The 27695-nt window shown below is 45.0% G+C and overlaps 1 protein-coding gene and 1 long non-coding RNA gene across 5 annotated transcripts in view; one reads left to right on the top strand and one right to left on the bottom strand.

Annotated features, from left to right (window-relative positions):
• Positions 1-1015: 1015 nt before the first annotated feature.
• Positions 1016-27695, bottom strand: part of LOC109495557 — a 51595-nt gene continuing 24915 nt past the window's right edge. For all 3 annotated transcript variants that reach the window (XR_002151017.2, XR_006591422.1, XR_006591421.1), the window contains one exon: positions 1016-8670. This is a non-coding gene — a long non-coding RNA (uncharacterized LOC109495557). The remainder of the gene's footprint in view (positions 8671-27695) is intronic.
• Positions 3931-27112, top strand: SLC19A2 (solute carrier family 19 member 2). 2 transcript variants are annotated; one of them, NM_001039956.1, is given in 6 exon segments: positions 3931-4308; positions 10421-11008; positions 20473-20695; positions 22220-22412; positions 22748-22889; positions 25151-27112. In NM_001039956.1, coding segments are annotated over 6 exon segments (1473 nt in total). In that variant the 5' UTR covers positions 3931-4110; the 3' UTR covers positions 25280-27112.

Below are 27695 nucleotides of genomic sequence, written 5' to 3'. Positions count from 1 at the left end.
TAACAGGACAATCAAAAATATCTCCAGACTTATATAAAAAAAAAATATCTCCAGACTTTGCCAAATATCCCCTGAAAGAGACAAAATCATTACCTTATTTTCCAACTATCAGACTAGAAAAAAAAATTTTTTTAACTTGACTACATCTATTGTTGGCAACGATGCGGTGCAAAAGGAAGACGCTCACATGTCGCTGGTTTATGCAAAACAACTGAACAATGCCTATTAAAATAAAAATGCATATACTCTTTGACCCAGCTCTCCCACTCCTGGAAATAAATCCCGGAAAAATGAAACACACAATACATAGACATATATTGTACATGGATGTTAATTACAGCATTGTTAACAATGAAGAAAAAACTAGAAACAGAGTCAGTGGTCATAAATAGGGAATGGTTGAATAAATTATAGTGCACCCACACAATGGGGCATTAGAAAGAATTAGAGCTTAACCTTACCACAGTGGAGTGTTTTCTACAAATTATTCCTGAGAAAAGCAAGATTCAAAAGCATGGAGTATAATTCTTTTTGAAAAACGCATGTCCTTATGTGCTTTTATATTTTATATTAACAGAGAAAAAATGTCCCTCACCAGTTTATTTACACCTACAGCATAGGCAAAAAGATTTGTAGATCATATACCTGACAAGAGCCTAATATACAGAATATATAAAGAGTTCTTACAACCCAACAACAAAAAGACAAACTATCCAATCAAAAGTGGGCAAAAGACTTGAATGGCTTGAATGGACATTTCTCCAAAACAGGTATATATAAATGGCTAACAAATGCGTGAAAGCTGCTTGTGTTGAGCATTAGTCATCAGGAAAATGCAAACGAAAACCATATCGGGCTACCACTCCACACCCCTTAAGTGAGGTATTTCCAAAAGAAAAAGAAAACAAATGTTGGCAAGGATGTTGAGAAAGCGGTGCCGCTGTGTGGAAAACAGGTACCACGTCGACGAACCTTCAAAATATTACACTAAATGAAAGAAGCCAGATACAAAAGGTCGCATATTGTAGGATTCTTTTTGTATGAAACATCCAGAATAGGTAATTCTATAGAAACAGAAAACACATAAATGTTTGCCAGGGGAGGGGGAAGGGAAGGGGGAGCAATTGCTTAATGGCTACAAGTTTCATTCTGGAGTGGGGAAATGTCTTAGAACTCGGTGCGATGATGGTTACACAACACTGTGAATGTACTAATGCCACTGAGCTGTTCACACAAATACGGTTAATGGCCAATCTTATGTGACTGGTACCTCAATTTCAAAATATATTCTGTTTTCCTCTGCATTCGTTTCCTCTTGTTGCTTAACAAATTACCATAAACCTAACAGTTTAATGTAATAAGATGTCATAAAAACGTAATAATATTACAATTTTGTTTTTAATTTATTACTCTTTTTTCAATAACAACAATTCAGCTCGCAGTTCTAAAGATCAGAAGTCCAGGTGGGCTTGGATGCGTTCCCAAGTTTCACTTAGGGTTTCACAGAGAGAAATTAAGGTGTTGGACAGAATGGACTCTTACCTGGACGCTCCAAGGAAGAATCTACTTCCAAGCTCTTTTAGGTTGTTAGCAGAATTCAGTTACTTGTGGTTGACGGACTGAAATCCTCAATTCTTGCTGGCTGTCAACCAAGAGTCGGTCTCAGCCGCTACAAGGAGCCCACATGCTTGGCACGGAGCCCCCTCCAGCAGTAGAACATCGAATCTTTCTCACTCTTCAAATAGCTCTTTCTCTTCCGCTACCAGCAGGAAAAAAATTCTCCGCTTTTAAAGGGCTCTTGAGATTACATTGGGCCCACCTGGATCATCTCATGTTGCTGTATAATGTATCACAGGTGCATTATCTTATCAGATTCACGGGTTCCACCCCACATTCAAAGGCGTGGGGATTATACAAAGGCAAGGGCCATTGGGGGTCATTCTTAGAATTCAGCCTAGTGGGACCTCTTAAAGAAAAACATTTCTCCAAGAGAAATACTCCTCTTAGAGAAGACATTTTCTACCCAATTCCAGAACAATTATTATCTGTTCATGCCCAACATTGCAAAGAGGATTTGAGGTGCCTAAGTGATTTATGCCAAGGAAATTTTTCAGAAACAGTGATTTACAGATTAACACAGTTCAGGTGTCGAAGCCTCGGAAGGGACAGAAAGCTGTTCTGAACAGGTAGACTTCTCTGAGGCCTTTACTGCTTTTCTTTCTCTTTCCTTTTCTTCTGCTACAGCACTGAATGTACAAAGCAATTGCCAAGAGGACAGAGGTGTTCTCTCTGGAGTCATGATGAGAGGTAAATACTATGGCTGGAGTCTAGGGGACTCGATAATCGTGTTATAGAGAATCAGATGTTCTCACTTTTTGGTCTCAAGATTCCTGTTATCGAGGACCCTAAACTAAAGACTTTTTGTTTTTGTGGCTTATTCCTATTGCTAGTTTCCAGATCAGAAATTAAATCTGGAAAGTTTAATAAACACAAAACGGTACAAGCACACATGCTCTTAGCTTTTGGAGTGATGATTCATCGCATATCAGGTAGCCTCTAGAGTGGAAAAGGAAATAAAGTCTTAGTATTATTATGAAAGTAAGTTTGACCTTCTGGAACTCTGACAGGTTCCAAGGACTCCCAGGGCTTTTTGGATCACACTTTGAGGCTCACCGACAGATGTAAATACCACCAACTGCATTTCTTCCGATTAATCAACTCACATATTTTGGTGTATTCACTTGTGCAGCCTTAAAAACAAATCTTTCCCTTTCCTGTTAGGTCATCCCATCCCCCACTGATTTTTGTGGCTGATGTATCTCGTTGCAAAAAGTGTTCTTTGCTGTCACAGGAGGAAATTGAGCTCCGTGTGTAGTAACATGTATTAAAGCAAAATAGAGTTCAAAAATGCGCTCTGTGAGCTTCTGGCAGGATCTGTTACTTTGCAAATACCACACAGGAAAAGAATGCTTTAAATGGTGCAGCTCCGTCTGCGGTGGAAGTTATCGGGAGAGAATCAGGCTGAGTCAAGCAGAAAGAGGCTCAGAGAGAGATGAGAGAAAGCACCGGGTATTCTTGTCATGCTTTGCCCTTGAAAATTATGCCAAGACTGTTTGTTTTTAATAAAGAGATCGATATTTCTTGATTGCTTTAGTGACTCAGGATTTCCCACTTTCCTTTTAAAACACAGGCTATCGCTACGGATCCGTTTGCTTTCTTTGTATCCTGCTTCCAAAGAGGACCGAGATAAAGCTAAAGCCCTTTCATCAGGACTCCATTACGGTCCTTCTATTAAGTGACTTGCTCGTTCCTCGTCTAAATGTTCTACCCGCTTTCTTCCGTTCGGTGTCTTGGTAAACGCCCCGAGTGCTTAGATCCCGGGCTTCTAGGGTCTGTGGCAGACGAATGCAATTTAAAACACGAAAGCTGCAGGCGGAAAGGTTTGGCATTCCCTCCCACCCCGCCCCAAGGTTAAATCTTGGCCGAGTCTCCGGTGAGGAGAGTCTGAATAAACGCGCGTCCAGAGGGACTGGGACTAAGAACCGGAGAGAGTGAGTGTGTGGAGGAGCGCGTTCCGTTCCGTGGGGATTAGGCCCACGGGGAGGAACCCCAGGCCGCCCGCGAGCGTGCTCCGATTACTCTCGGCCTCACTGCCGCGCACCGGCTCCAGAAGCACGCTTTCCCAGTCGCAGCCCTCCATGACTTTCTGCCCTAGCAGGGCAGGTCGGGGGACGTCAGCGGACTCGCGCTCAGCCCGCGCCGATTCTCCTCTGCTGGGCCGACCACCAATGGGAGAAGAGTCCAATTCCAGGCATCCGCGGCGATTGGCTCCAGGCCCGGGGGCGGTGGCGGCGAGGGGCGGACCCGGGGGCGGGTCTCGCTTTGGGGCTCCGGTGCCAACATGTGAGGCGTCTGCAGCCGCGGAGGACTGGAGTGCTGGCCGCGGAGGCCGCGGTTCGGCGAGCGCGACCTGGCTCCGCCGCGAAGGGCGAGGGGCGCCGCTGGCGGGTCCAGGTGCCCGCGCCGGGGCAGCGCTCGAGCATCGCCGCGGCGGGCGTCGGAAAGGGAACAGCTAAGGGCCGGGCCGCGTCCCCGCCCTCCGCACCGCGAATGGATGTGCCCGGCCCGGTGTCCCGACGGGCGGCGGCGGCCACCGCGCTCCTGCGTACGGCCCGCGTGCCCCGCGAGTGCTGGTTCTTGCCCACCGCGCTGCTGTGCGCCTACGGCTTCTTCGCCAGCCTCAGGCCGTCCGAGCCCTTCCTGACCCCTTACCTGCTGGGGCCGGACAAGAACCTGACGGAGAGGGAGGTAGGCGCGGCGGCGGGCTGGGGGCCGGCGCGGCCGACCGCCGGCGCTCGGGAGGCGGCTCAGGAAAAGAGCGAGTGGAACGGCTCTCGCTCCCCGGAGGCTTTCTGGGCAGGGGTTTCTTGCCCTTCCGCAGCTGGCAGGAGGCTCGGGGCCGGCGCTGCGCTACTCCATGCCGTTTTTCTGGCGTCTGTTGGATTTATGGGGCATGGCTCGTGTCGGGGTGGGGAGCCCCAGCACGCGTGTGCTGCCGGCGGCGTGCTCCTCACGCTGCTCTGTGGTTCAGCTCCTCTCCGCTCAGATTGGTCCAGCAGTTCCTGCTGGGGGCGGGAGGGGGCGCTGCGGGGTACTCGGATAAAAAAGTGGAAACCGCCAGTTGTACTTTGGACAAAGGTTTAGTAAATGATGAAAGTAGGGAACCATGGGGTGCCTGAGAGGCTCCCTCGGGAAGCCTCAGACTCTAGATTTCGGCTGCGATCACGATCTCGTGTTTGCGGGATCAGCCCCGTGCGGGGGCTCTGGCCTGACGGCGGGAGCCTGCTTGGGATTCTCCGTCTCTGCCCCTCCCCTGCTCACGTGGCGCGCGCGCTCTCAAACTTTGTTTTTAAAAAAGAAGAAAGTAGAGAACCAGGTGCGGAGTAACCCCTGCTTTCGGAATGGATCTTCCCTCTCCCAGCCGCACCCTCCTCCTTCCCATACCTTACTTTGTTTACCTTTGACTGGATGGACGTGCTCAAGTAAGGGCAGGACAGCAAACAAAAATCCATCACCTTAATTTGTTTTGACTTTTAATTAGCTGAGGCTTTTTGGATGTGCTCGAATAAGGGCAGAACGACAAACAACTATCCGTCCCCTTAATTTGTTTTGATTTTTACTTAGGTGAGACGTTGTCCAGGGACATGCTGCCCCCCAGCCCCCAAATCCTACCTCCTGGGATAAAAGCAGATACTGAGATGGAATCACATAATTGGCATTTAATTACAGTTTGTCTTGCATGGTGAATTGTTGGTTCACAGCTGTTAGTTTTGCTTTGCAACCACAAGCCTGAAAGCTGAAGCCTGGTATTCTTTTCTAGAACACTACAAAGGGTGAAAGATGAGTGAGCATTTATTAGTAACTATTTATTATTTTTCCTATGCCTACTTTTCCTTCCTTCCCCTCCCTGCCCTAGTTGCTGTGAAATACTTCTTCCATTTAAAGTTTACTCTTCTTCCTGTGGTTAGTAATCACCTCTTTTGAGTAGCAACTCACCGTCCCTGCATAACAGGCCAGAGCAGGATATAATTATTCACAGTCCAGTTTGTTGGCTTTGCCTTTCCGTTTTCAAGGACGCTTAGCAGGGAATTGAAAGTCGGTGTTGGATCCTGGATTGAGGGTTTCATTTGAATTTCTCATATTGTCTTACCTTCAGCAAGTATCACTGACTTTTACCCAACTTCACCTCTTCTGTTTCTCAGTCTTTTGGACCACTCCACGAAGGACTGTGACAGCTATTCATTCCCTGTTTGAATTTTAACATCGTTAACATTTTAACATTGTGAACAGAATAATTTTACAAGGAGGAAATGACTGCAGTAAATGAGAGAGAATGATTCTGGAGACCCAGAACTACTACTGACTCTGAAGCAGAAATGATACTTCCTGAGCTGCGAATAATGAAAATTTCATGTGAACTGCCATGTGATCTGCACAGTCTGTTCACCTTGCCGGACTGAGGGCCACATGGGGAGAAGAAACATGCTCTCTGTGTTGATATTTGAAAGCTGATCTGTTTTGTCATATGCCCTGGGCCGAGAGTTATGTCATGTGTCATCATGTGCCCTGTCTACTCAGAGCCTTCTGGGGTGAGAGAATATGTTCACTGGCATTGGGGCCGGACAGGGGTGCTAGGGCCCGTAAATGTTTGCTGATTATGTAACAAACACCTAGCACATTCCTGTGCCTGCAAATTGGAGGAGGAGGAGGAGGGCAGAGTTTGAAGAGAAATCTGGTGGTCTAGAAAGGAGTGTCATTTGTTCATGAGTACCTTGGACCTGGGCTGATCCTGTTGTTGGTGCACAGTATGGCTCCAGTCACCCTCTCCAGAACCCTGGGTTTTTGGAATATCTAAGAACTGAAATAAATAGACAACTTGTTCTCCTTCCTGACTGAATGCTTGCTTTCACCAGTGGGCAGTTAAATGAAAAATGTTACATGACTTTTAGGCATAGTGAATGTCAGGTCATGGTCAGTGATGTTCTGAAGTTTGTATTTACCCCTAGAAGACTTCAGAAGGGCCAACTTAAATGGCTCCATCTTAAATGGAGCTGTGGTTAACCAAGTCCAAAAGCAAAGGAAGGAGAAGAAGGACAGAATTTCCTCTATCTTTGCATGCTTGAAGGATTTTCTTCTTAGATTTCAGGAAAAATGTTAACCCATTTTAGGTACCACTTTATAAGTTTTAAACAGATTAAAAATGGACTCTGTTCTAATAGTTGAAAGCCAGTCTTTTAATAAAATAGAGTTCCATGTCACCAGCACTTTTTTATTCTTTCATCTTTTTTAGCATATGATTCGACATTCACCACCTTTCTTTGATTTTTTTTTTTTTTTTTTTTTTTTTTTTTTTTTTTTTAACATTCTACCTATTCTGTCTGGTATTCAGAGTCTTACAGAATTTGGCTCTTACCCCCTTGACAGCCTTAGCCTCTGCCTATGTCTTTCTTCTTGCCTTCTTCCATGTGCCCAAGCTCTGTCCACATTAATCTTCTAGTCCAAAATCCAGCATATCCAGTTTCTTGTCTACTAGCCTGTGCTCAAAGTTGTGATATCTCTGCTTGGAATAAGCTTCCCATACCTACCTGCTGATCTCTTTCTGTTAGCCTCTACCTTTCTTCTCCTTCAAGGTCCATATTTCCTAGCTCTCTTACAATGACGTATGAATATATATCCTAATTAGGTTCAGAACAGAAGTTTTATTTTATTTTATTTTATTTTATTTTATTTTATTTTATTTTATTTTATTTTATTATTTTATTTTATTTTATTTTTTATTTTTTATTTTATGTCCATACAGCTTGAAGTGTTGTGTAAAGAAGAGCTTATTAGCTACTTGTTTCCTTGAAACTTGATTCTAAAATAAAGCCTAAATCGAATTAGAGCTTAAGATGAACATCTGTTCTCTCTTAACTTTCTGTATCTCAGAGAGAAAACGCAAGCAAACTCTGATCCAAAGACTGGGGGCAGGCACCTGACGATAAAAATCAGTTCCCTTTGCTCACATGGCAGATTTTACCCGAGATAAGAAGGTATTGTCTAGGGTATGGACAATAAGAGTCTGTAATTTGTACATTTTTGCACGGAGGAAGTTTCCCTTCAAGATTAAAAGTACCCATCGAAGAAACATTTTCCGGTGTCACAGTTTGTCGGTGGCAACATTGAAAGAGAAAGGATCTTTTGGAGACCCAGTGACTAAGCTCTGGTGATTGTGTGGTCATTAGGTCTTTGTGAATGCCCTATAAAAGCACCTCCATACTGGTTGAAAAAGGCGCAGGCCATAGAAGTAACCCTGGAACGTAGTCCATGATCGGTAACAGGTTTCCAGTTGAAGAAATGAGGCTCTTCAGTATGGTAGATAGAATAGCGAGGTTCTGATCCTCCCTCTACCAATTACTTACTAGCTGTGCTAACTTTGGATAATTTACTTAACCTTCCTGTCAGGCCCAGTTTCCTCAGTTGTAAAATAGAGCTAATAAAAGCATTTACCACTTAGGCTGGCTGTTTGGATTCAAGGAAGCCATATAGGTAAGGCTGGTATCCTAGTGTGTGCACGTCAGCGGACGTTGCTATTATAATGCTGATAACACTGTGAGAGGGACATTCATTCATCCTGGGCTGATCTCTTTCACTGGAGATGAAATCGAGTAAACAAGAACCCATCCCTTCCCCCACCGTCACACCTCACCCCACTTGCCTTTAATTTCGTTACTACGCGGCCTTACAGGTTTGGCAATGTTACTTTTCCTCATCTTTATCATAACCGTGGTTTCTCGTTAGGAGTGGATTCCACCCACACATATAAGCACTTTAGGTTGATATTTGAAAGGATGAGGGGCACCGGGGTGGCTCAGTTGGTTGAGCAAAGCCTGCCTTTCAGAAAGCACTTAAAAATTGGGGCCACCGATCCAGACTTTGAAATGGTCATTTGAGAAACTGGCTTCCCTGTATCCACACTAGGACCTCGCTAGACCCTGGGGTAGGCATAAGAGAGGGGAAAGTCTCCTACGGTGATTGATGTTGCAAGGGTGGGGATGACAGTTCAGTTGATTTACGTAGTTATGTTGTCCCAAAGGGTCTGCTTCAGCTTCAGTCCTCAAGGCTTGAGACCTGTAAATAAAGTGGAATGAATGATTTACATGTATTCTCTCGCTTAGTCCTTGCAGCAGACAACCCTGTGGTTGCAGGGCTTACCCTTCTTAAATTTTTTTTTTTTTTTAATGTTTATTTTTGAGAGACAGAGTGAGACAGAGCTCAAGAGGGGGAGACACAGAATCCCAAGCAGGCTCCAGGCTCTGAGCTGTCAGCACAGAGCCCGATGCGGGACTCGAACCCAGGAACAATGAGATCGTGACCTGAGTAGAGAGCCACCCAGGCGCCCCAGGGCTTACCCTTCTTTTACTGATAATGGAGACTAAGGCTAAAGGGAACTAAAAAAAAAAAAAAGCCTTGCCTGTAATCACACAGCAAATGATGGGAGTGAAATTCCAGCGGGGTCTTTATGGTAGAACGCTTATTGTAAAGATACCTCTACTTTATCCCAACTTTAAAAATACATTAAAAAGAAAACAAAAACTTCTATTTTTTTTTTTTCATATTTCAGGCAAGCAAAAAGAAGGACATCAAAGCTGCCTATAAGCCTGTCATCCACAGATAATTATTCTGTCAAGACTGTAGGACAGACTTATCCTCTTGACCTGTTCCCCCAAAGAAATTAAACTGAAAATCAGAGAAACCTAATCAAACAGTGGGATCAAGGCTCCCTATTCTGTGGGTAGAAGTAAGAATTGATGATCATTCCCAAACATTTATCCATTTCCAACACAGTTTTTGAGCCACGTATCCACACAGCAGGCTAACTGGAAGGCCGTGGCAGGTCAACCCTTGAAGAGTCCACCCTTTTAAGGCAGTGGTCCTCAGCTCTGGCTCAGATAAAATCTCCTGGGAGGTCGTAAAGACTTGCCTTTGGCTGGGCATCCAGATTTTTTAAAGCTCCACGGGAGATGTGCAACCACGGTTAGGAACCAGCGCTCTGCGGTAATTGGGGAGGCAACACGTTCAAAGCAGTATGGAGAGCTCTGAATGTTACAGTACAGATATTATCTGCTCCAGCAAAGTCTTCCAGGATGAGGAAGGCTTTTTTTTTTTCCAACTTTTTTTTTTTTTTTTTAATTTATTTTTGGGACAGAGAGAGACAGAGCATGAACGGGGGAGGGGCCAAGAGAGAGAGACACAGAATCGGAAACAGGCTCCAGGCTCTGAGCCATCAGCCCAGAGCCCGACGCGGGGCTCGAACCCACAGACCGCGAGATCGTGACCTGGCTGAAGTCGGACGCTTAACCGACTGCGCCACCCAGGCGCCCCTGAGGAAGGCTTTGAACTAGGCCTTGATGAATGGGGAGAATTTTCAGAAAAAGATCATGGGTTGGGTGCCTGGGTGGCTCACTCCGTTAAGCGTTAAGCATCCGACCCTTGGCGTTGGCTCAGGTCACAATCTCCCGGTCTATGAGTTTGAGCCCTGCCTCACGCTCTGCGCTGACCTCGTGGAGCCTGCTTGGGATTCTCTCTCTCCACGCCTCCCCTTCTCACACTCATGCACGCGCACGTGCGTGCTCTCTCTCTCTCTCTCTCTCTCTCTCTCTAAATAAATAAATAAATAAATAAACTTTAAAAAAAGAAAAAAGATGATGGGGTGGAAATGGGGAAGTATATTCCAATTATCAGAATTGCTGTCGAGACTTCTTCGGTCAGTAAGGATTTATCAGAGGTGCTGGCAGGTTGTTTTATGAGAATAAATTGTTACGAATATCCCCGGTCCGTTGATCTCGCTAATAGGTTTTTAATTTTCTCTTTTTATCAGGTCTTCAATGAAATTTACCCAGTATGGACTTACTCGTACCTGGTGCTGCTTTTTCCTGTGTTCCTTGCCACAGACTACCTCCGGTACAAACCCGTCATCCTGCTGCAGGGACTCAGCCTTATTGTCACATGGTTCATGCTGCTCTACGCCCAGGGACTGCTGGCCATTCAGTTCTTGGAGTTCTTCTATGGCATCGCCACAGCCACTGAAATCGCCTATTACTCTTATATCTACAGTGTGGTAGACCTGACCATGTACCAGAAGGTCACGAGTTACTGTCGGAGTGCCACCTTGGTGGGCTTTACGGTGGGCTCCGTCCTCGGGCAGATCCTCGTCTCCGTGGCAGGCTGGTCCCTGTTCAGCCTGAATGTCATCTCTCTTACCTGTGTCTCGGTGGCTTTTGCCGTGGCCTGGTTTCTGCCCATGCCACAGAAGAGCCTGTTCTTTCACCACGTTCCTTCCACTTGCCAGAGAACGAATGGCATCAAGGCACAGAATGGCGGCTTTGTAACCAACACCACGGCTGCAAACCACCTTCCAGGGTGGGAGGACCCGGAGTCAAAAATGCCTCTAAATACGCAGGAGCCGGTAAGTGTGGCCTTAGACGCCTTGCGGCGGCTGCTCTGGCTGTTAGAGCAACGATGACAAAACAGACAGGAAAACCCCTCTTGCTAGCCCTTGTATTCATCTTGACTCAGTTTTTTATCCTGGGTTGGTTCACTGGTTCATTCATTTATTGATTAAGAGAGGGCTGATTTATATTAGGGATGGCCAATACATTCTGTCCTGGGGTGAATAACCTCCAAAGTCAGACCAGCACCACATCATACTGCTTGTGTCAGAGAGGTCTTAAGAAGCCATAGCAGGTGCACCTGGGGGGTGGGGGGGGGCGAGGCTCAGTCGGTTGAGCGTCTTACTTCGGCTCAGGTCATGATCTCACCCTTCGTGAGTTTGAGCCCCGCATTGGGCTCTGTGTTGACAGCTCAGAGCCTAGAGCCTGCTTCGGATTCTATCCATTTCTCTCTCTCTCTCTCTCTCTCTCTCTCTCTCTGTCTCTCTCTCTCTCTGTCTCTTAAGTATAAATAAACGTTTTTTAAAAAATTAAAAAAAAAATGGGACGCCTGGGTGGCTAGTCGGTTGAGCATCTGACTTTGGCTCAGGTCATGATCTTACAGTTCGTGGGTTTGGGCCCCGCATTGGGCTCTGTGCTGACAGCTCAGAGCCTGGAGCCTGCTTTCTTTGGATTCTGTGTCTCCCTCTCTCTCTGCTACTCCCCTACTCACACACTGTCTCTCTCTCAAAAATAAATAAAAAGATTAAAAAAAATTTTTTTTAATTAAACAAAAACAAAAAAACAAGCCACAGCAGGAGTTGTCTCTTCCTCATCTTTACTGGCTATACAAAGAAAGCCCTCTGAAATTTTTACTGAATAGTTGAAATGATTCCAATAAATGATGAACATCTTCCAGTTTCTGAATTGATGCCTAAAGTATTTAAGGTTAGAAAGTTTTCTTCCTCTTGTGTGCTGGAAGCAGTGTCTGATATTCATTTTCTTTTTTTAAAATTATTTATTTATTTTTTTACGTTATTTATTTTGGGGGGGGGTGGGGTGGGGCAGAGAGAGAGGGAGACAGAATCCCAAGCAGCACAGAGCCTGATGTGGGGCTTGAACTCAAAAACCACGAGATCATGACCTGAGCCGAAGTCGGATCCTTAACCGACTAAGCCACCCAGGCGCCCCCTGATAATTCATTCAAATGACATTTCACCAGAACGGGGTAGTAATGAGTACCCCAGAGAAGATAATCACAAGAGGAAAATCTAAGATGGGTGACAGAATACCTATTAATTAAAAGTGTGGCTATGAAATTGTCTCTTAGAAGAGAGAGGTATGCCATCTGAATAATCCGTCCATCTGCTCTGGCTAGCCAGGAAGGTTAATTGCTTCCCCCAATCACTCACCCTTCTTTATAGCTTCTTATCTTTCCAACAGGTTGTAAGCTGTGAGGGGCAAGGTTCATTCCAACCATACCGAATTGGTCTCAGTTTTCATGGGACATGTTTGGAAACAAGCCTGTTAAAATTCTCACTTTGCAGGTGGGCTCTGTCAGTCCTAAAACCATGCTCCGGGGGCCTTATAGGCTGAAGGAGAGGAGAGAGCCTACAGGAGGAAAGTCTTTGGCTCCTCCCCTGGAGTTAACTCAGATTGTTTCAATGTGGCATCTAATTACCTCTCTTCTGCCTACCCCCACCATTCACTTGTGGTTACCGGTTGAAACGTAGGTTATTCATCCCAAAGAGCTTGAGCTTAGGTGACACTTGTTGTGAAACTTGGGTTACTGGGGCACCTGTGAGCAGCATCAGTCAAAAGACCAGGGATTAAGTAGGAATGAATTGCCAGTTCCTTCATGTTGGCAAGTCAACCCAGGGCTGATGGAGGAGGGAAAGAGTTAGAATCATCTGGAGTACAAAAAAGTAAAAAGCTATAGATCTCGTGTAGTAGAAAAAAAAGAATAAGGATCCTTTGTTAATTGTTTCAAAGATGTGAAATGGCTTCAGTGGAAATTAGTATCCATATACATACATATAATACCTGTATATATATATATATATATCTTAAATATTAACATTGGTCATAGTTCTAAAGATTTTTATAGACCAGTAAGTTTTAAACCATTTTGAACATAGTAAGAAAGAGTAAGAAACATAGTAAGAAAGAAACACATTTTACTTAGGAACCAGTACCATTCATAGGTGTGTATATATTTTAGATATAACTGAAGCAGAGGTTTTACAACACTTAATTCTGGTACATTCCATTCAGTTTATTTTTTTTATCATGCAGATCACTGCCCACTGGATTGACTTTATTACCTGTTAATGAGCTGTAACCTACCACTTACAAAAAACTCTGTCCTAGACCAACTTGATGTTTGTTGTTTATAGATACGCAAGATGTCAGTACTTGACATGCTGAAGAATTATGAAATTCTAGAGTTAGAAGTGATTCTACCCACAGGTCGCAGGACCATCACAGCATCTTACAGTGACAAGGGACTTTAGATCTCATCAACCCTCTCATTTTAGAGATAAGGATTGGGAACAGAGATTAGTGACTTACGCAGAACTGCCCTGATATACTCCGAAACATAACTAAAGAGCATATAGGAGACCCCCCTTGATCTGTACTTCACTCCATGAAGTCTTTCCCTGGGGTGAGAGCATGGTGAGAACCATCGTGTTGGCTACAGTGTGGTAAAAGTTAGACTCAGGTCAGTTCCATGATATCCTTGGTTCCGCTGCTGACCCCGTAACAGGCAGTCGTGACTGCTGGACAGCTGTTCGGGGCCCAGACGATGCTGTTTCTCTTTCATGAGCCTGAAGGAGAGTCAGAACATGGCTGTCGGGGATCATAGTGCCATTTGAAGTTGACAAAGCCCATAACTGAACCATAAATCATAACTGTAGTAAATACAGTAAAAAAAGGAGTAGGTAGACGGGTGGGTGGTTTGATCTTGATCTTCTTGAAAGGGAAGATGAAGTGGGAGTCAGAGCGATAGGCCTTGTCCGCAAGTTACCTTAAGGTGTTTGTGAGTCCTTTTCAGAATGAGCCTGTTGCCGTGGGGCCCAGCGTGTTGACATTACAGCAGAGCTGGTGATTTTCTTTCCTAAATAGGAAACGGGATTCCTTCTGTGCTTGGCTTGTAGTTGGATTTGCTTTATTTTAAATTGCTCATTCGCTAGAAATGATGTAAATTAAGCCACTTCTTTAGCACGGGCCATGACACGTAATGAATACCTAATAAATGACACCTGTTAACATACCTATACTTTTATTGGTAGACAGATACCCTTTGCTGTTAGTAAGCATTCGCATTCTTGGCGTACGTGTGTGTTTGAGCTTTATAGAACACTGACTGTAGCAAAATTAGTGTTTCTACTTTGTATGCAAGTAAGATCATTTCTAGCAGCACACTATAGTGGATTTCGAAGGAAGGGAAGTTGAAACCTGGGCTCTCGTACTCACCAGCAGGGTAATCTTGGGCACGTTTCTTAATTCTTTGAGACTTAATTTCCTCATTTGTCTGTCTCCCTCACCGGGTTATTTCAAGTATTAAATGCCACAGTGTAAATGAGGGAATGACCAGGTTACCTCTGGTCTTAACCTTATGAAAGATGTCAGTAGAATTTGGTAGTGATTCCATACCACTAATTCTTTAACCGAGGCCACTCTTTTTTTTGAGAGAGAGAGAGGTGGGGGGAGACAGAGGATCTGAAGCAGGCTCTGTGCTGATGCGGGGCTCGAAATAACAAACCCTGAGATCATGACCTGAGCTGAAGTCAAACGCTTAACCAACTGAGCCACCCAGGGCCCCCCCCGAGGCTACTCTTAAATGTAGAATGTTAAACCAGATGATCACTAAACTTTCCTTAGCTCTAGAATACTGAGTTTTATGAACTGATTGATCTGAAGGCACTTTCTTCTGATAGGTAAGGAACACATAATATCATAGGAGTGGTTTAATTGCAGTCATCAGCCCTTGACTTAAATCTTCACAGTTTAGGCATTAAACCCTATCTATCTCCCCTCTCCCCCATATATTTTCCTATTGTATGTAGAATAAATTCGAAAATTCTCATTACAGACTATGAGACCTCATACAATCTGACCCTTTGCTAATCTCTCTGACCTTATTTCACCCCTGTGCGCCGCATGGCACTGACCTGAAACACAGCACTTATTCTCACTTTAGAACTTGGATCCGGAAGTTCTCAGGCAGGACTGCCCTTCATTCTCATCTTCATGGCTGGTTCCTTTATGTCAACTCAGGTATCAACTCAGAAGTCAGCTTTAATCACTACTTGCCAGTCCCTTACCCTGTTTATTCTCTTCATAGTATCATTCTTACTGTCAGCTGTCTTGTCTGTGTGTTTATCCTCTGTCCTCCTTACCAAAATGTCAGTTTAAGGAGGACAGGGACTTTTCTGCTGTATTCCCAGGATCTAGAACATTGCCAAACGTGCAGTATGGGCACTCGTCAATATTTGTTGGTTGCATAAGTGAGTCATGATAGAATACAGAGGAAAGGAGCATGTATTGAGCACTTGCTGCATACCGCGCAGTCCTCATTTAGTTCTTCCAATAGCCTGTTGAAGTAAACATTAATTTCCGTTTTGTAGCAAAAAGCCTAAGACTTAGAAATTGGTTCCATCTGTAGGCAGGCAGGTGTGTTTCTGTTGCACTTCATCATTATCATCTCAGCTCTCATTCATTTTAACCTGGGTGCTGTGCTAAGTACAGTGGGACTATACTCCCACTTAATACTGTGGGACAGTGCTAAGAATCTTAGGTTTATGAGCTCATTTAATTCTTACTACGACTGTGTTGTAGGTGTCACTATCCCCATGTTGCAGTTGAGGGAACTGAAGCATATGTCAGATAACTCACCCAAAGGCACCTACAAACAGCACAGTCAGAATAAACCCAGATCAGGGCGCCTGGATGGCTCAGTCGGTTAAGCGCCAATTTTGGCTCAGGTAATGAACTCACGGTTCGTGGGTTCGAGTCCCGCGTCGGGCTCTGCGCTGAGCTGAGCCTGGTTGGGATTCTCCCTCTTCCTCTCTCTCTTCCTCTCTCTCTGCCCCTGCGTGCTTGCTTGCTCTCTCTTTCTCACGCGTGCTCTCTCTCTCTCTCTCAGTAAAATAAACCCAGATCTAGTTGACTTTAAAATCCACTATAATAGAGACTCCTATTCCTTGGTAGAGAAATAACTCCAAGTTTTGTTATTTTGTTTTTAAGCGTCAGAACCCCATTTTTGAGTGAAATCTGAAACCACGTGCCCATTTTGATAAACGAGTGAGCTGAGCCTAGGGATGGTGTGAGTAGGCCCAACTATGGAATATTGCTTGGTTCTCATTCCACTGAGATTTTCCTAGCATTTCAGGGAGAAATGGCCTTTATTTACTTAATTTCAAGAGTCACTATATATATATATATATATATATATATATATATATATATATATATATATATACACACACACACACACACACACAATATACAGCTAATAGATATATCATCTGGATAGGAAAAAAATTTTTACTGATTTTATAAAAAAGACTCCTACTTCATTTTTTTAATGAAACAAAACAGAAAACTACATAAAAAGAATTCAGAATCCTCTGAACTGCTGCTCCCAAAGATTACCACTCTTAATAGTTTAGTGACCTTCTTTCTAAACATCTCTTTCCATATACACATGTGTATGTATTCATAGGTATACATTTTATAGTAAATGAAATTATAATCTACATGTAGTTTTGTAACTTGATGGTTTTTTGTTTTTTTTTTTTTTTTTACTCAGTGTTATGTAATACTTGCTTTCTGATGTCTTTTCATGCAAAATAGCTTTCTTTTGGAATCCAAAGAAATGGAACCATAATGGTGCGAGTGACTGGTGGGAGGTTTGTGTTGGGCTGGTAGTCTCCCCCAGGCTGGCCCTGCGCACAAAGCCACAATTGTTGTGTAGAGACTTGTGTGAAGGTCATAGTCTGCCTTTCGACCCTCCCTTTTTCCCTTGTCGTCACAAACCGTTCCCTCTGGATGTCTCCAGTGAGACCCCTGCCAATGGGTATGTCTGAGTTGGGATGGAGGGGAGAGAGTGTGTACATGGCTGCACCCCCTCCCTGTTACAGCTTAATGCCCTTGAACTTCAGGTGTCATCTCCCCCTGAAAAAGAATAGCCAAAGACAGGCCTCTAAGCCAACTCTTAGCAGGTTGTTAATGCCCTAACTTCAGGTTTAGGAACTAAGGCTCTGTGAGCCTACCAGGCCAAGGCAAGAATGACTATTCTTGGAGCAAAATAAGTGCACAACAGGCCAGAGCAGAAGAGAGAGTGTCCTAGAAGTTTTTGATGTGTGGCGAGAACTTTACTGTTGCTAAATTGCAAATATACTACAACGGCATCTTCTCCCGTGCTTTTGTTACTTCCTTTGCCTAAAATGTTCTTCATTATTTCTCTATTCACATCTTATCTGTCTCCCATTGTCTATCTCAAACACCAATTCTTCCTTGATACAGATTTTACTTTGTTTCTTGTCTTGTTTCTTAATAACAGATGTATGTTATTCCCATCAGTTAAGGCTCACTCCGTACGTTTTTACTATGTTTCGGACATTGGAACATCACCAGCAGAGGAAACAATGATAGTCCTCTTGTCATCAGGAAAATACGTTTGCTGTTTGTAGCAAGAGTTAGTATCGGGACTGTGTCCTTCAAAAGCACTTAATAAAAGAAGCAAATGCGCTTGAAAATTTCCACCCCAGCCATTGTTTTTGGCTACAGATGAGTCTCCCTCTGCACAACGGGGCTGAGAAAACAGTGGTATTTAACTTGGTCTGGCAAACACCTAACTCTACCTACTGGAAGGTGCTGTTTACACCTAAAGGTTCTCGTGCCCCTCAAGACATGTGGCCTCCAACCAACAAGAGCAGGTTGAATTGTGCGGCTGCCACCGATGTATTTACAGATCTGGCACGTGGCTCCTGTCGCACATCCTGGCGCTGATGTGCTGCTTCACGATGAGCTCCCCTTTGCTCCATTTGGGTTCTCTCCTCTTGCCTTTCCATGTTAGCCACAAAAGTGTAAGTTCCTGTCGCTCAGGAAGTAGGGCATACTTGGATAAATTAGACCTTAGATAGGAGTTAGAGACTTCTGGGATGTCTGGGATTTCACCTTGTCTTTGTGGCATGGTGTGGGGATGGCACATAGCTCGGTAATGCCTCGGTTCGCCCCATTACAAACGCGGAGGTTTTATTCATTATAGTGGTAGTATTTCCCGTTGTACAAGCATTGGGTGATATAAAATATAAAAAGCGTAGGAAAGAAAATTAAAGTCACTAATCACCTTACTACCCTCTAAGTAGAGAACTGCTACTAATATTTGGGTCTGGTTTTTCCTAAGGTTTCTGTCTCAACCATTGCTCTACAGTGAATCGGTCAGTTTTAAGGGTAGGAAGTTCTCACTGACAAACCCTAACTGACCGGTGATTTAATAAGGTTACTCACGGTTGCTTATTCTGAACGTCGCTTGCCACCGTGTGGGGAGATTTGGGGTGGCATCTGGCTTTGGCTGAAACGTGCAGTCTTTGACCATCTTTCTACCTTCACTTGGTAAACAGTACATCGTTGCTGGGTTGATTACATGCAGCTATGCTACTGTTCATAGAGCACTAAAAGAAAAAGTCGTACTATATATATACGCAAACGTGCACACACACACACACACACACACACACACACATCTCAGAGATTTCGCATGTCCTGTCCCAGACCACCGCAATAAAGCAAACATTGGAATAAAGCCAGTCAAATGAATGTTTGGATTTCCCAGTGCACCTACAAGTTGTGTTTACATTATACTGTAAATGTGCAATGGCAGTATGTCTGAAAACGAACAAACAAACAATGCATGTACTTTAGTGTAAAAATACTTTGCTAAAAACTGCTAACCACCTTCTGGGCTTTCAGCACATTGCGATCTTTTTGCCGGCTGCAACTTGTCCGCCAGCACCTGCCGCCCCACCTTGCATTGTACGTGGTGGAGACGGCTTCTTTCCTTGACCCACGTGAGCCAGCCTGTGCTGGCTTCACGCTTTTCTTCTGCGGCCTCTTCAGCTGCCTGAACCTTCACAGAATTGAAGAGCTCGCGAGGGCCTTGCTCCGGGTTGGGCTTTGGCTTCGGGGCAACACTGTGGCTGTTTGAGCTTCTATCCAGGCCACTGAAACTTTCTCCATGTCAGTGATGAGGCCATTTCACTTTCTTATCAATTGCGTGTTTCCTGTAGTAGCACTTTTGATCTCCTTCAAGAACTTTTCCCTTGCATTCACAAACTGGCTACGTTGGGCACAAGAGGCCTAGCTTTCTGCCCGTCCAGGCTCTCGGCTTGCCTTCCTCACCGAGCTTAACCATTTCTAGCTTTTGATTTAAAGTGACAGACGTACACCTTTTCCTTTCACTTGAACCCTTCGTGGCCACTGTAGGCTTATTCCTTGGCCTCATCTCAATATCGTTGTGTCTCAGGAAAGGGGGAAGTGGAGGGAGACTAGCCAGTCGGTGGAGCAGTCAGAACGCACGCAACTTGCACTGATTAAGTTGGCCGTCTTCTGTGGGTACGCTTCATGGCTCCCCAGAACAACAAGAGTAGTAACTTCACAGGTCACCATAAAAAATGTAATAGTAATGAGGGGCGCCTGGGTGGCTCAGTCGGTTGAGCGTCAGACTTCGGCTCAGGTCGTGACCTTGCAGGTTGTGAGTTCGAGCCCCGCGTCGGGCTCTGTGCTGACAGCTCAGAGCCTGGAGCCTGTTTCAGACTCTGTGTCTCCCTCTTTCTCTGACCCTCCCCTGTTCATGCTCTCTCTGTCTCTCAAAGGTAAATAAACGTTAAAAAATTCTTTAAAAACAATGCAATAGTAATGAGAAAGTTTGAAATCTCGTGAGAATTCCCAAAATGTGACGCAGAGACATGAAGTGACAGATACTAGAAGAAACCTGGCTCTGACAGGCTGGCTCCACACAGGGTTGCCACAAACCTTCCATTTGTTAAACACACACATTTGCAAAGTGTAGTGAAGTGTAGCACCACAAAATGAGGTAGGCCTGTATATACACCATTTATATGCATAAAAATAGGGGCACCTGGGTGGCTCAGTCGGTTGAGCGTCCAACTTCGTTTCAGGTCATGATCTCACAGTTCACGGGTTCGAGCCCCACATCGGGCTCTGTGCTGACAGCTCAGAGCCTGGAGCCTGCTTCGGATTCTGTCTCTCCCTCTCTCTCTGCCCCTCCCCTGCTCACGCTCTGTCTCTGTCTCTCTCTCTCTCTCTCTCTCTCTCTCCAAAGTAAATAAACATGAAAAAAATGTAGATGCGTATAAATAAATAAGCGGTTGCCTTTCACAAGGAAAAGGACGAATAGAAAACCGGGTCTATACAGTTGCTTTCTGTAGTCGCCTTCACAGTATTTGCACCTTTCTCTCCGTTTGCTGTGAAGGAACCCACGCCGGAGCGGCTCCTCGTGCTGAAGGTCCTGTGGGATGACTTCCTGATGTGCTACTCCTCCCGGCCTCTGCTCTGCTGGTCTGTGTGGTGGGCCCTGTCCACCTGCGGCTACTTCCAGGTCGTGAACTACGCACAGGGCCTGTGGGAGACGGTGATGCCCTCTCGCGATGCTGCCATCTACAACGGCGGCGTGGAGGCCGTGTCCACCCTCCTGGGTAAGCGGTGTGGGGCGGCACATTCCCCTGGAGGTCAAGTCCGCCACGATCTGATTTTTCTCTCCCCTCGGGAACTGGAGGTGACCCCCAAGGCCTGGTTTATTTGTTTTGAGCTCTGGCTTTCTGATTTAGGGAGAAATTCAGCAGTGCTCCAGTTGCGGGTGGCCGCGATTCGCAAACTGGGGTCCTTTATACCCTGTCGGGAAACCCAGCGTACTGGTTTGCAGAATTGTCCTCCTCTGCGGGTTTGCGCCATCTCCGGGTGTTTTGGGTGCTTCCGTCACTCGATGTGACGCTTGGGAGTGGCATGATACAAGTCTGTGACAATAACTAGCACACGTTGAGTGGTAATATGTACCAAATGCTGTCCTAAGGACTTTAGGTATATTAACTCAGTCCTCACAAAATTCCTGAGACAGTTACAGTTACAGGAAACCCAGACTGATAGGTTAATAACTCGCCCGAGACAGTACAGATGGTACGTAGTCGGGTTAAGGTTTGAACTCAGAGCCTGTGTCCTTGACCGTTATATTCTGTCGTCCCGTTCTAATTTGTTGGCCTATCTCATACGGTTCTTTTTTTTTTTTTTTTTTAATGTTTATTTATTTACTTTGAGAGACAGAAGGCGAGAGAGAGGGGCACCCGGGTGGCTCAGTCGGCCGAGCATCATCCGACTTCGGCTCAGGCCACGATCTCGCAGCTCGTGAGTTGGAGCCCCACGTGGGGCTCTGTGCTGACAGTTCAGGGCCTGGAGCCTGCTTCGGATTCTGTGTCTCCCTCTCTCTCTGCCTCTCCCCCTCTCGTGCCGTGTGTGTCTCTCTCTTGTCTCTCAAAAATAAATAAACGTAAAAAAAAAAAAAAAGGCAAGAGAGAATCCCAAGCAGGCTCCGGGCTGTCAGCGCAGAGCCCAGTGCGGGGCTTGAACTCACAAACCGTGAGATCATGACCTGAAATCAAGAGTCTGGACGCTTAACCGACTGAGCCGCCCAGGTGCGCCCCCTCATAAGGTTTTTAGACGGCATTCCGTGTTTTCTGTAAATACTTCTGACTGTGTCTGGCACTTAGAAGGCGCTCTGCACATCTTAGCTATGGTTACCAGCGTCATCGTTTTCCCAAAGAGAGGAGATGCCCTTTTGCCATGCTCTGGACTGCTGCTCAGGCAGGAGGAGAGACGATCCCTCCCGCCGTGTCGTGTGGTCAGGCCGGAAGCAGCGGCTCTCTTTGACTCCCGCCTCTGCGTCCGCCTCGGCACCCCGTTCCTTGGCGGCACCCCTGGGTCTGCGTCCTCCCGTCTCCTCGCCAGCTGCTGTCACTCGGTCTCTTCGTGGTCTCTCAGTGGCTCCAAGTTACTTATTCCGTCAAGTCCCAAATTCTCTGCCTTTCCAGGCCCTCCATAATCTTGAGCTACCCTATTTGTAAGTTACGAGATTTTAAAATGTAATAACCTGAGCTGAATTTTTAGTTGATTGAAATCGCGTTTGTGGAGCAAAATAACTAGAGCGCTTTTCTCTCTGCATTTTGTAGGTGCTGTTGCCGTGTTTGTAGTCGGCTACATAAAAATATCCTGGTCCACCTGGGGGGAGATGATGCTGTCTCTGTTTTCTCTGCTCATCGCCGCCGCGGTCTACATCATGGATACCGTGCAGAACATCTGGGTGTGCTACACGTCCTACGTCGTCTTCAGGATCATCTACATGTTACTCATCACTATAGCAACGTATGTGTTCTGCCTCAAGGAAGCGCTAGGAAAAGCTGTGACAGGATAAACTTCTTGGTCTCTTCACAAACCCATGAAAAGTGTAGGTTCTCCTCCCGAGGGAGCCTCGAGGGCGAGGTTCATTTACGTCCTTGGTCCCGTAGTCCCGCTCTGTTCAGGTGCCTGCACGAGATTTACAGCGTTTGGCAACAAAGTGCCTTTCACTTGGTTGGGAAGGGAATTGCCCAGCAGCAGAAAGAAGGGGCTGCTCTTCATAACTGAAGCAAAAGTCGTAACTACCTGGGGAGTAATTCCTGTCTACTCATCCTTTTGTGTTTTGTTTTGTTTTGTTGAAGTTTTCAGATCGCTGCCAACCTCAGCATGGAGCGCTACGCCCTAGTGTTTGGTGTCAATACCTTCATTGCGCTGGTCCTGCAGACCCTGCTTACTCTCATCGTGGTGGATGCCAGCGGCCTCGGCTTAGAAATTACCACCCAGGTAAGAGTTGTGTTTCGACACGCAAGGTGTTCCAGTCATAACGGCAGGTGATCAGAGTGACCAAGTCAAGCATGCCTACTGCGAGCCAGTTCAAACAGTACAGACAGATATAAAATAAAAAGTAGGAGTGTTCCCTCCTTCCTTTGGCCAACCCCCGTCCTGAGTTCTTTTCTCCCTGGAGGATGGTGGGACCGTCATCTTTTTGGCGAGGACCTACAACGTTTTTGAGCGTCACTCGAGAGCCTGACAGAGGCGAGAAGTAATGCTGGTGCCCGCCCTCCAGGCCGAGCTTTTCCACGGCCTCATCCATCATTTCCCTCCATTTTTTTTTAATTTTTTTTTTTTAACATTTATTCATTTTTGAGAGACAGAGAGAGACAGAGCATGAGTGGGGAAGGGGCAGAGAGAGGAGGAGACACAGAATCCGAAGCAGGCTCCAGGCTCTGAGCTGTCAGCACAGAGCTCGATGCGGGGCCTGAACCCACGAACTGCGAGATCATGACCTGAGCCAAAGTCAGACGCTCAACTGACTGAGCCACCCAGGCGCCCCCGTTTCCCTCCATTTTTAATTCTGTACGTGGAATACTGGCTCCTGTGTGTGAGATGCCCTGCTTCGACTCACCCTTCTGAAGGCTCCTCCCTTCTTTATTAAAAATGCCGCCCGCCCAAATAGCAAGGTAATGACTTCTGATGAACAGCAGTAAGATTCTTAACATATGACCCATTGAGAAAACACCTGCACAAACACCCAAAGCCAGCGTGGACACTCTTATTCATTCTGGAACCGTGTGTCGTGTATGCCTTCGTGCATTGTGAGTTAGTAGGTAGGGCTTGCTCTGTACTTTGGCAGAATGGGCAACTGAATCAAAAAGTGCCTACCCCACCCTCACCCCCAGCCCAGCCCACCCCCAGCCCAGCCGAAATGATTCCTTCTCCATTATTCCCTCCACACTTAAGATACTAGTTTTCTTTCGATACAGAGACCCAGCACGTTAGCAGTAATGAACTTTGTACTGAAAAATCTAAAAGAGAAATCGTAATCACAGTTGGTAATGTGCACTAAGTGCTTCCTGTGTGCCAGGCACTCTATAGAATTTTACAGAGCTGCAGGCAGGATTGGACATCGAGAGAACGAGTCTGAGAGATGTTAAGTAACGTTCAGTGTTGTTTAAGGTCACGTGGTCAGTAGTAATGTGGCAAAGCTAGGCTTTAAACCAGCTTCAAGGCCTAATTATCTCTCCCTGGATGGTGGTGCCTCAGAAAGGTGGGCGGGGAGTGGGGGGAGTAGAGCCGGAGCGCATTACTTTCTGTTTCCCAGTCACTACCAGCAGTGAAAAGCTTGAGAGGACTTCTCAAGGGTTAGGCGCTCAGATTTGGAATGGAGGGTGGGAGAGAAGCCAAGTGCTTGTCATCCTGCTGTAGAAGCGGCGGGTTTAAAAATACGGGATTACAGAATTTTGCAGGCTGTGCCGAAACTCGGCCATGATTAATTAACAGGTTTCCTATAGGAAAATGTATCCAAATTGTAAAGAACCTGGCTCAGAGTGACACTCTTACCGCACAACCGAGCCAGCTTCTCAGTACGTCGTGAGTTATTTTCAGAAAGTGGTGATGAAGATGTTGATAAACTGTATAGTCACCTTAAAATACTGGCCTAGAGAAGATTCTTACAAAAAGTCAACCTACGGCGGAATATAGTAGACTCTCTACTGCCCTCCTCTGGGGAGGAATAGAAGTTCTTTATCTTCAGAATTTGGCCTGGGGGTCGTACTTTAACCTATCAGCTTGAGGGAAGAGACCGCGATGCAATGGTAACCACAGCAACAAAAATAATAGTTTCAATTATAACAACAGCAACAAAAATAAAAGCAGTAGTATTATCAGCTTCAGCATTGTGTGGATAAACACATATGATTTCATCCCTTCCCAGTGACCCAGTAAAAAATGGGGGATATTGTGACTTCCCGTTTTGTAAATGAAACCCAGGCTCAGAGATGAAGTATTTCGGTCAGAGTCCCCCGGCTCGCCGGGGACGGAGTCCAGATTTGCGCCGAGGCGGTCAGGCTTCAGTACGACCACGCTGTGCTGCCCCTTGCGCTGCCCGTGCCGGGCACATCGTGTGAGCACATGGTGTTTTTTGAAGGTTTATAGAGACACTGAATATACCTTTAATCATAGGAGGTGTTCACCTATATCCAATACAATGTCTCCTCTTGTAATCGATAATTCTCTAAATTACTTCTTTTCCCCACCCCTTTTAGTTCCTGATCTACGCCGGTTATTTTGCACTCATCGCTGTGGTTTTCCTGGCCAGTGGTTCAGTTAGTATTATGAAGAAATGCAGAAAGCAAGAAGACGAGGAATCAAGTTCTCGAGTAACCACTTTGTGATACATTGCTTAGCAAACTCTGCACAGTAACTGTGCCTGGATATATTTAATTTTTTAGTATGTAGACGTGTTTATGAACGTGCTTTTTAAGGCTTCAGAGCAGCCAATTGACTCTACCTTGTGCTCCTAGAGTAACAATCCTGTTTAGGGGAGTCAGAGGCGAAGTTTATCTCGAGGATTATTTATGGAAGCTAATTTAAGGATTACTGTCTTCTGATAACAAAAGTGAACTTGATTTTGAAAACCGGGTACTCAAGAGCACTCAAGCAACACGTGGCATTTATACTTGACAGTGAATCTGGTGTCTCAGAGGCCTGGTTCGGGACCAGGGCTCTGCGGGCCACAGGATACCATGTTCCAACAGCACCTGTGTCTGTTCAACTTCACTCGTATCTCTTTGTTACTCATGTGCATTTGTGTTTCTACAGATGAAAGTTGTTTTTATCACCGGCAATATTTGCTCTGGTTTGGTGTTCTGTCCTATTGGGAATGTGTGTCATTTCTAATTTTTAGTTATTTTTAAAACACTTATTGTATGAATGTTCTCAGTTTCCATCTTGACAATTTTGTATTTGTGTAGATTGTCTTTAGAAGTACACTTTTGCGTTATTCATATGCTTCCCAGAGAAGCTCTTTTAGTTAGAAAATAAGGCAAGTTTTGAGGCCTGCTGATAAATCGAAATGAAGACACCTAATCAGAAAACTTAAGTTCTATTTGCCTATCTTTTAGCCTTGAGTATGAAGGACTATTAATCCTATAAGGAGAAGATCATCTATGAGCTAAAGATACCACTAGCCCAACCAGCTCATTTTGTATTTGCACTCCCTTTTATTTCCAGAATAAAATGAGAAGTCTTTTTTTTTTTAATATCTTCATCCCTATTTATAGTTTTTATATGCTTTGTCCTTCTTATCCAAGATCAAGATGTCATTAGGAGTTAGGTTTGTTGGATTATTACAAGGCCTTTTCAAAAACTGAGACTCTTTTTGATTATTTCAGTGGGACAGGAACTAGGATAGACCTGATTCCTGCATTTTGTACATTAAATCTGCCTTTGTTTCGAAGGGCGGATCATCTTGGAATATCTGCTTAAAATAATAATTGCTAGTGTTTCCATTTCCAGGGTACTTGGAAAAAATGTTGTGTATACATTTAATTCTGTAATTAGTCTACCAAGTGGCTGCTGGTGTATGTGAGTTATGATAACTATTTGAAAGCCAACTTTGTTGCCTTATCTTGAAAAAAAACCTAGGTTAATTTATTTAGAATAACACAGGTACACAGTGTGAATACTAGTTTCAAGATTCCGGAATTGACATATTTGTTTAGTGTAAGCGGCAATTCCAAAAGTAAATACAGATGAGTATAGGTCATTTGCCATTCACCTTCCCTTCTGATCAAGGGAAGGAAAAGAACACTAAGGGAAGGGGAAGCGATATTATGAAAGTACAGCCTCTAATTTTATACCTTATCTTTGGTTTTGCTGTGTAGGGAATTGTTCACTCAGAAACAAGTAGAGAAGTGATGTTCAAGGGATTTTATTTAATGTTTTTTAATAAAATGGGCCGTGGTACAATCACATCACTCATGTTACCAAAGCAATATCTCCCTAGAATTCAGTTCAAAGTTTGTGGTGCACAACTGGAGCCTTGACTTATTGAAGACAATAACAAGGTCATCTCCTGGCACGTGACCATATTTATAGAACGCCCAGACCAGTTTGCAAGTTGTGCTGTGTGCAGTTTTGCAGAGAAGTGAAAAAAATCTGTACATTTTATCCAACTCTGTATAAATTATGAAATTATTTTTATTAAATAAATATTTTACAACCTATTTTCTCTTAGATTATTTTAAATGTATTTGTTTGCTTCAGTGGGAGTTTTGGATTACGTATTGAAACCTTTTCATTGTAAGCCTCCTCCCCCTTATTTCTGTCATTTTCCCTGTTATTTCTAGCACCACACTGCCCTGTTTGTTTTTCTCGGTCTTCCTCTTGGCACCTCTCATCTCTCTTTTTAAAGCACTCGTCCTGGGGCGCCTGGGTGGCGCGGTCGGTTAAGCGTCCGACTTCAGCCAGGTCACGATCTCGCGGTCCGGGAGTTCGAGCCCCGCGTCAGGCTCTGGGCTGATGGCTCGGAGCCTGGAGCCTGTTCCCCATTCTGTGTCTCCCTCTCTCTCTGCCCCTCCCCCGTTCATGCTCTGTCTCTCTCTGTCCTATAAATAAATAAACGTTGAAAAAAAAAAATAAAGCACTCGTCCTTTGAGAAACCAAAAAGACTCACATTCCCTTCAACGTTAACTGACTTTTAAAAATAAAGGAAATTCAGTCAAATCAAGGGCGGAAGGTGCCATGGTAGTTTGCAACTTCCTAGCCTCTTTGTTCCGGCCCTGAATATTCTGACATCCGGAAAAGCAC

This window comes from Felis catus, chromosome F1, assembly GCF_018350175.1.
Source record: "Felis catus isolate Fca126 chromosome F1, F.catus_Fca126_mat1.0, whole genome shotgun sequence".
In the NCBI taxonomy this organism is placed as follows: domain Eukaryota; kingdom Metazoa; phylum Chordata; class Mammalia; order Carnivora; family Felidae; genus Felis; species Felis catus.
The sequence above is the reverse complement of the archived record's forward strand: the minus strand, read 5'-3'. Positions and strand labels throughout refer to the sequence as shown.

Excerpts from the sequence above, each read along its gene's own strand:
- SLC19A2 (XM_019821329.3), top strand. The coding sequence starts at position 6,105 with ATGTCATGTGTCATCATGTGCCCTGTCTACTCAGAGCCTTCTGGG. Across the intron at positions 20,696-22,219 it reads GGCCGTGTCCACCCTCCTGG|GTGCTGTTGCCGTGTTTGTA; the intron begins GTAAGCGGTGTG and ends TGCATTTTGTAG. Across the intron at positions 22,890-25,150 it reads GCTTAGAAATTACCACCCAG|TTCCTGATCTACGCCGGTTA; the intron begins GTAAGAGTTGTG and ends CACCCCTTTTAG.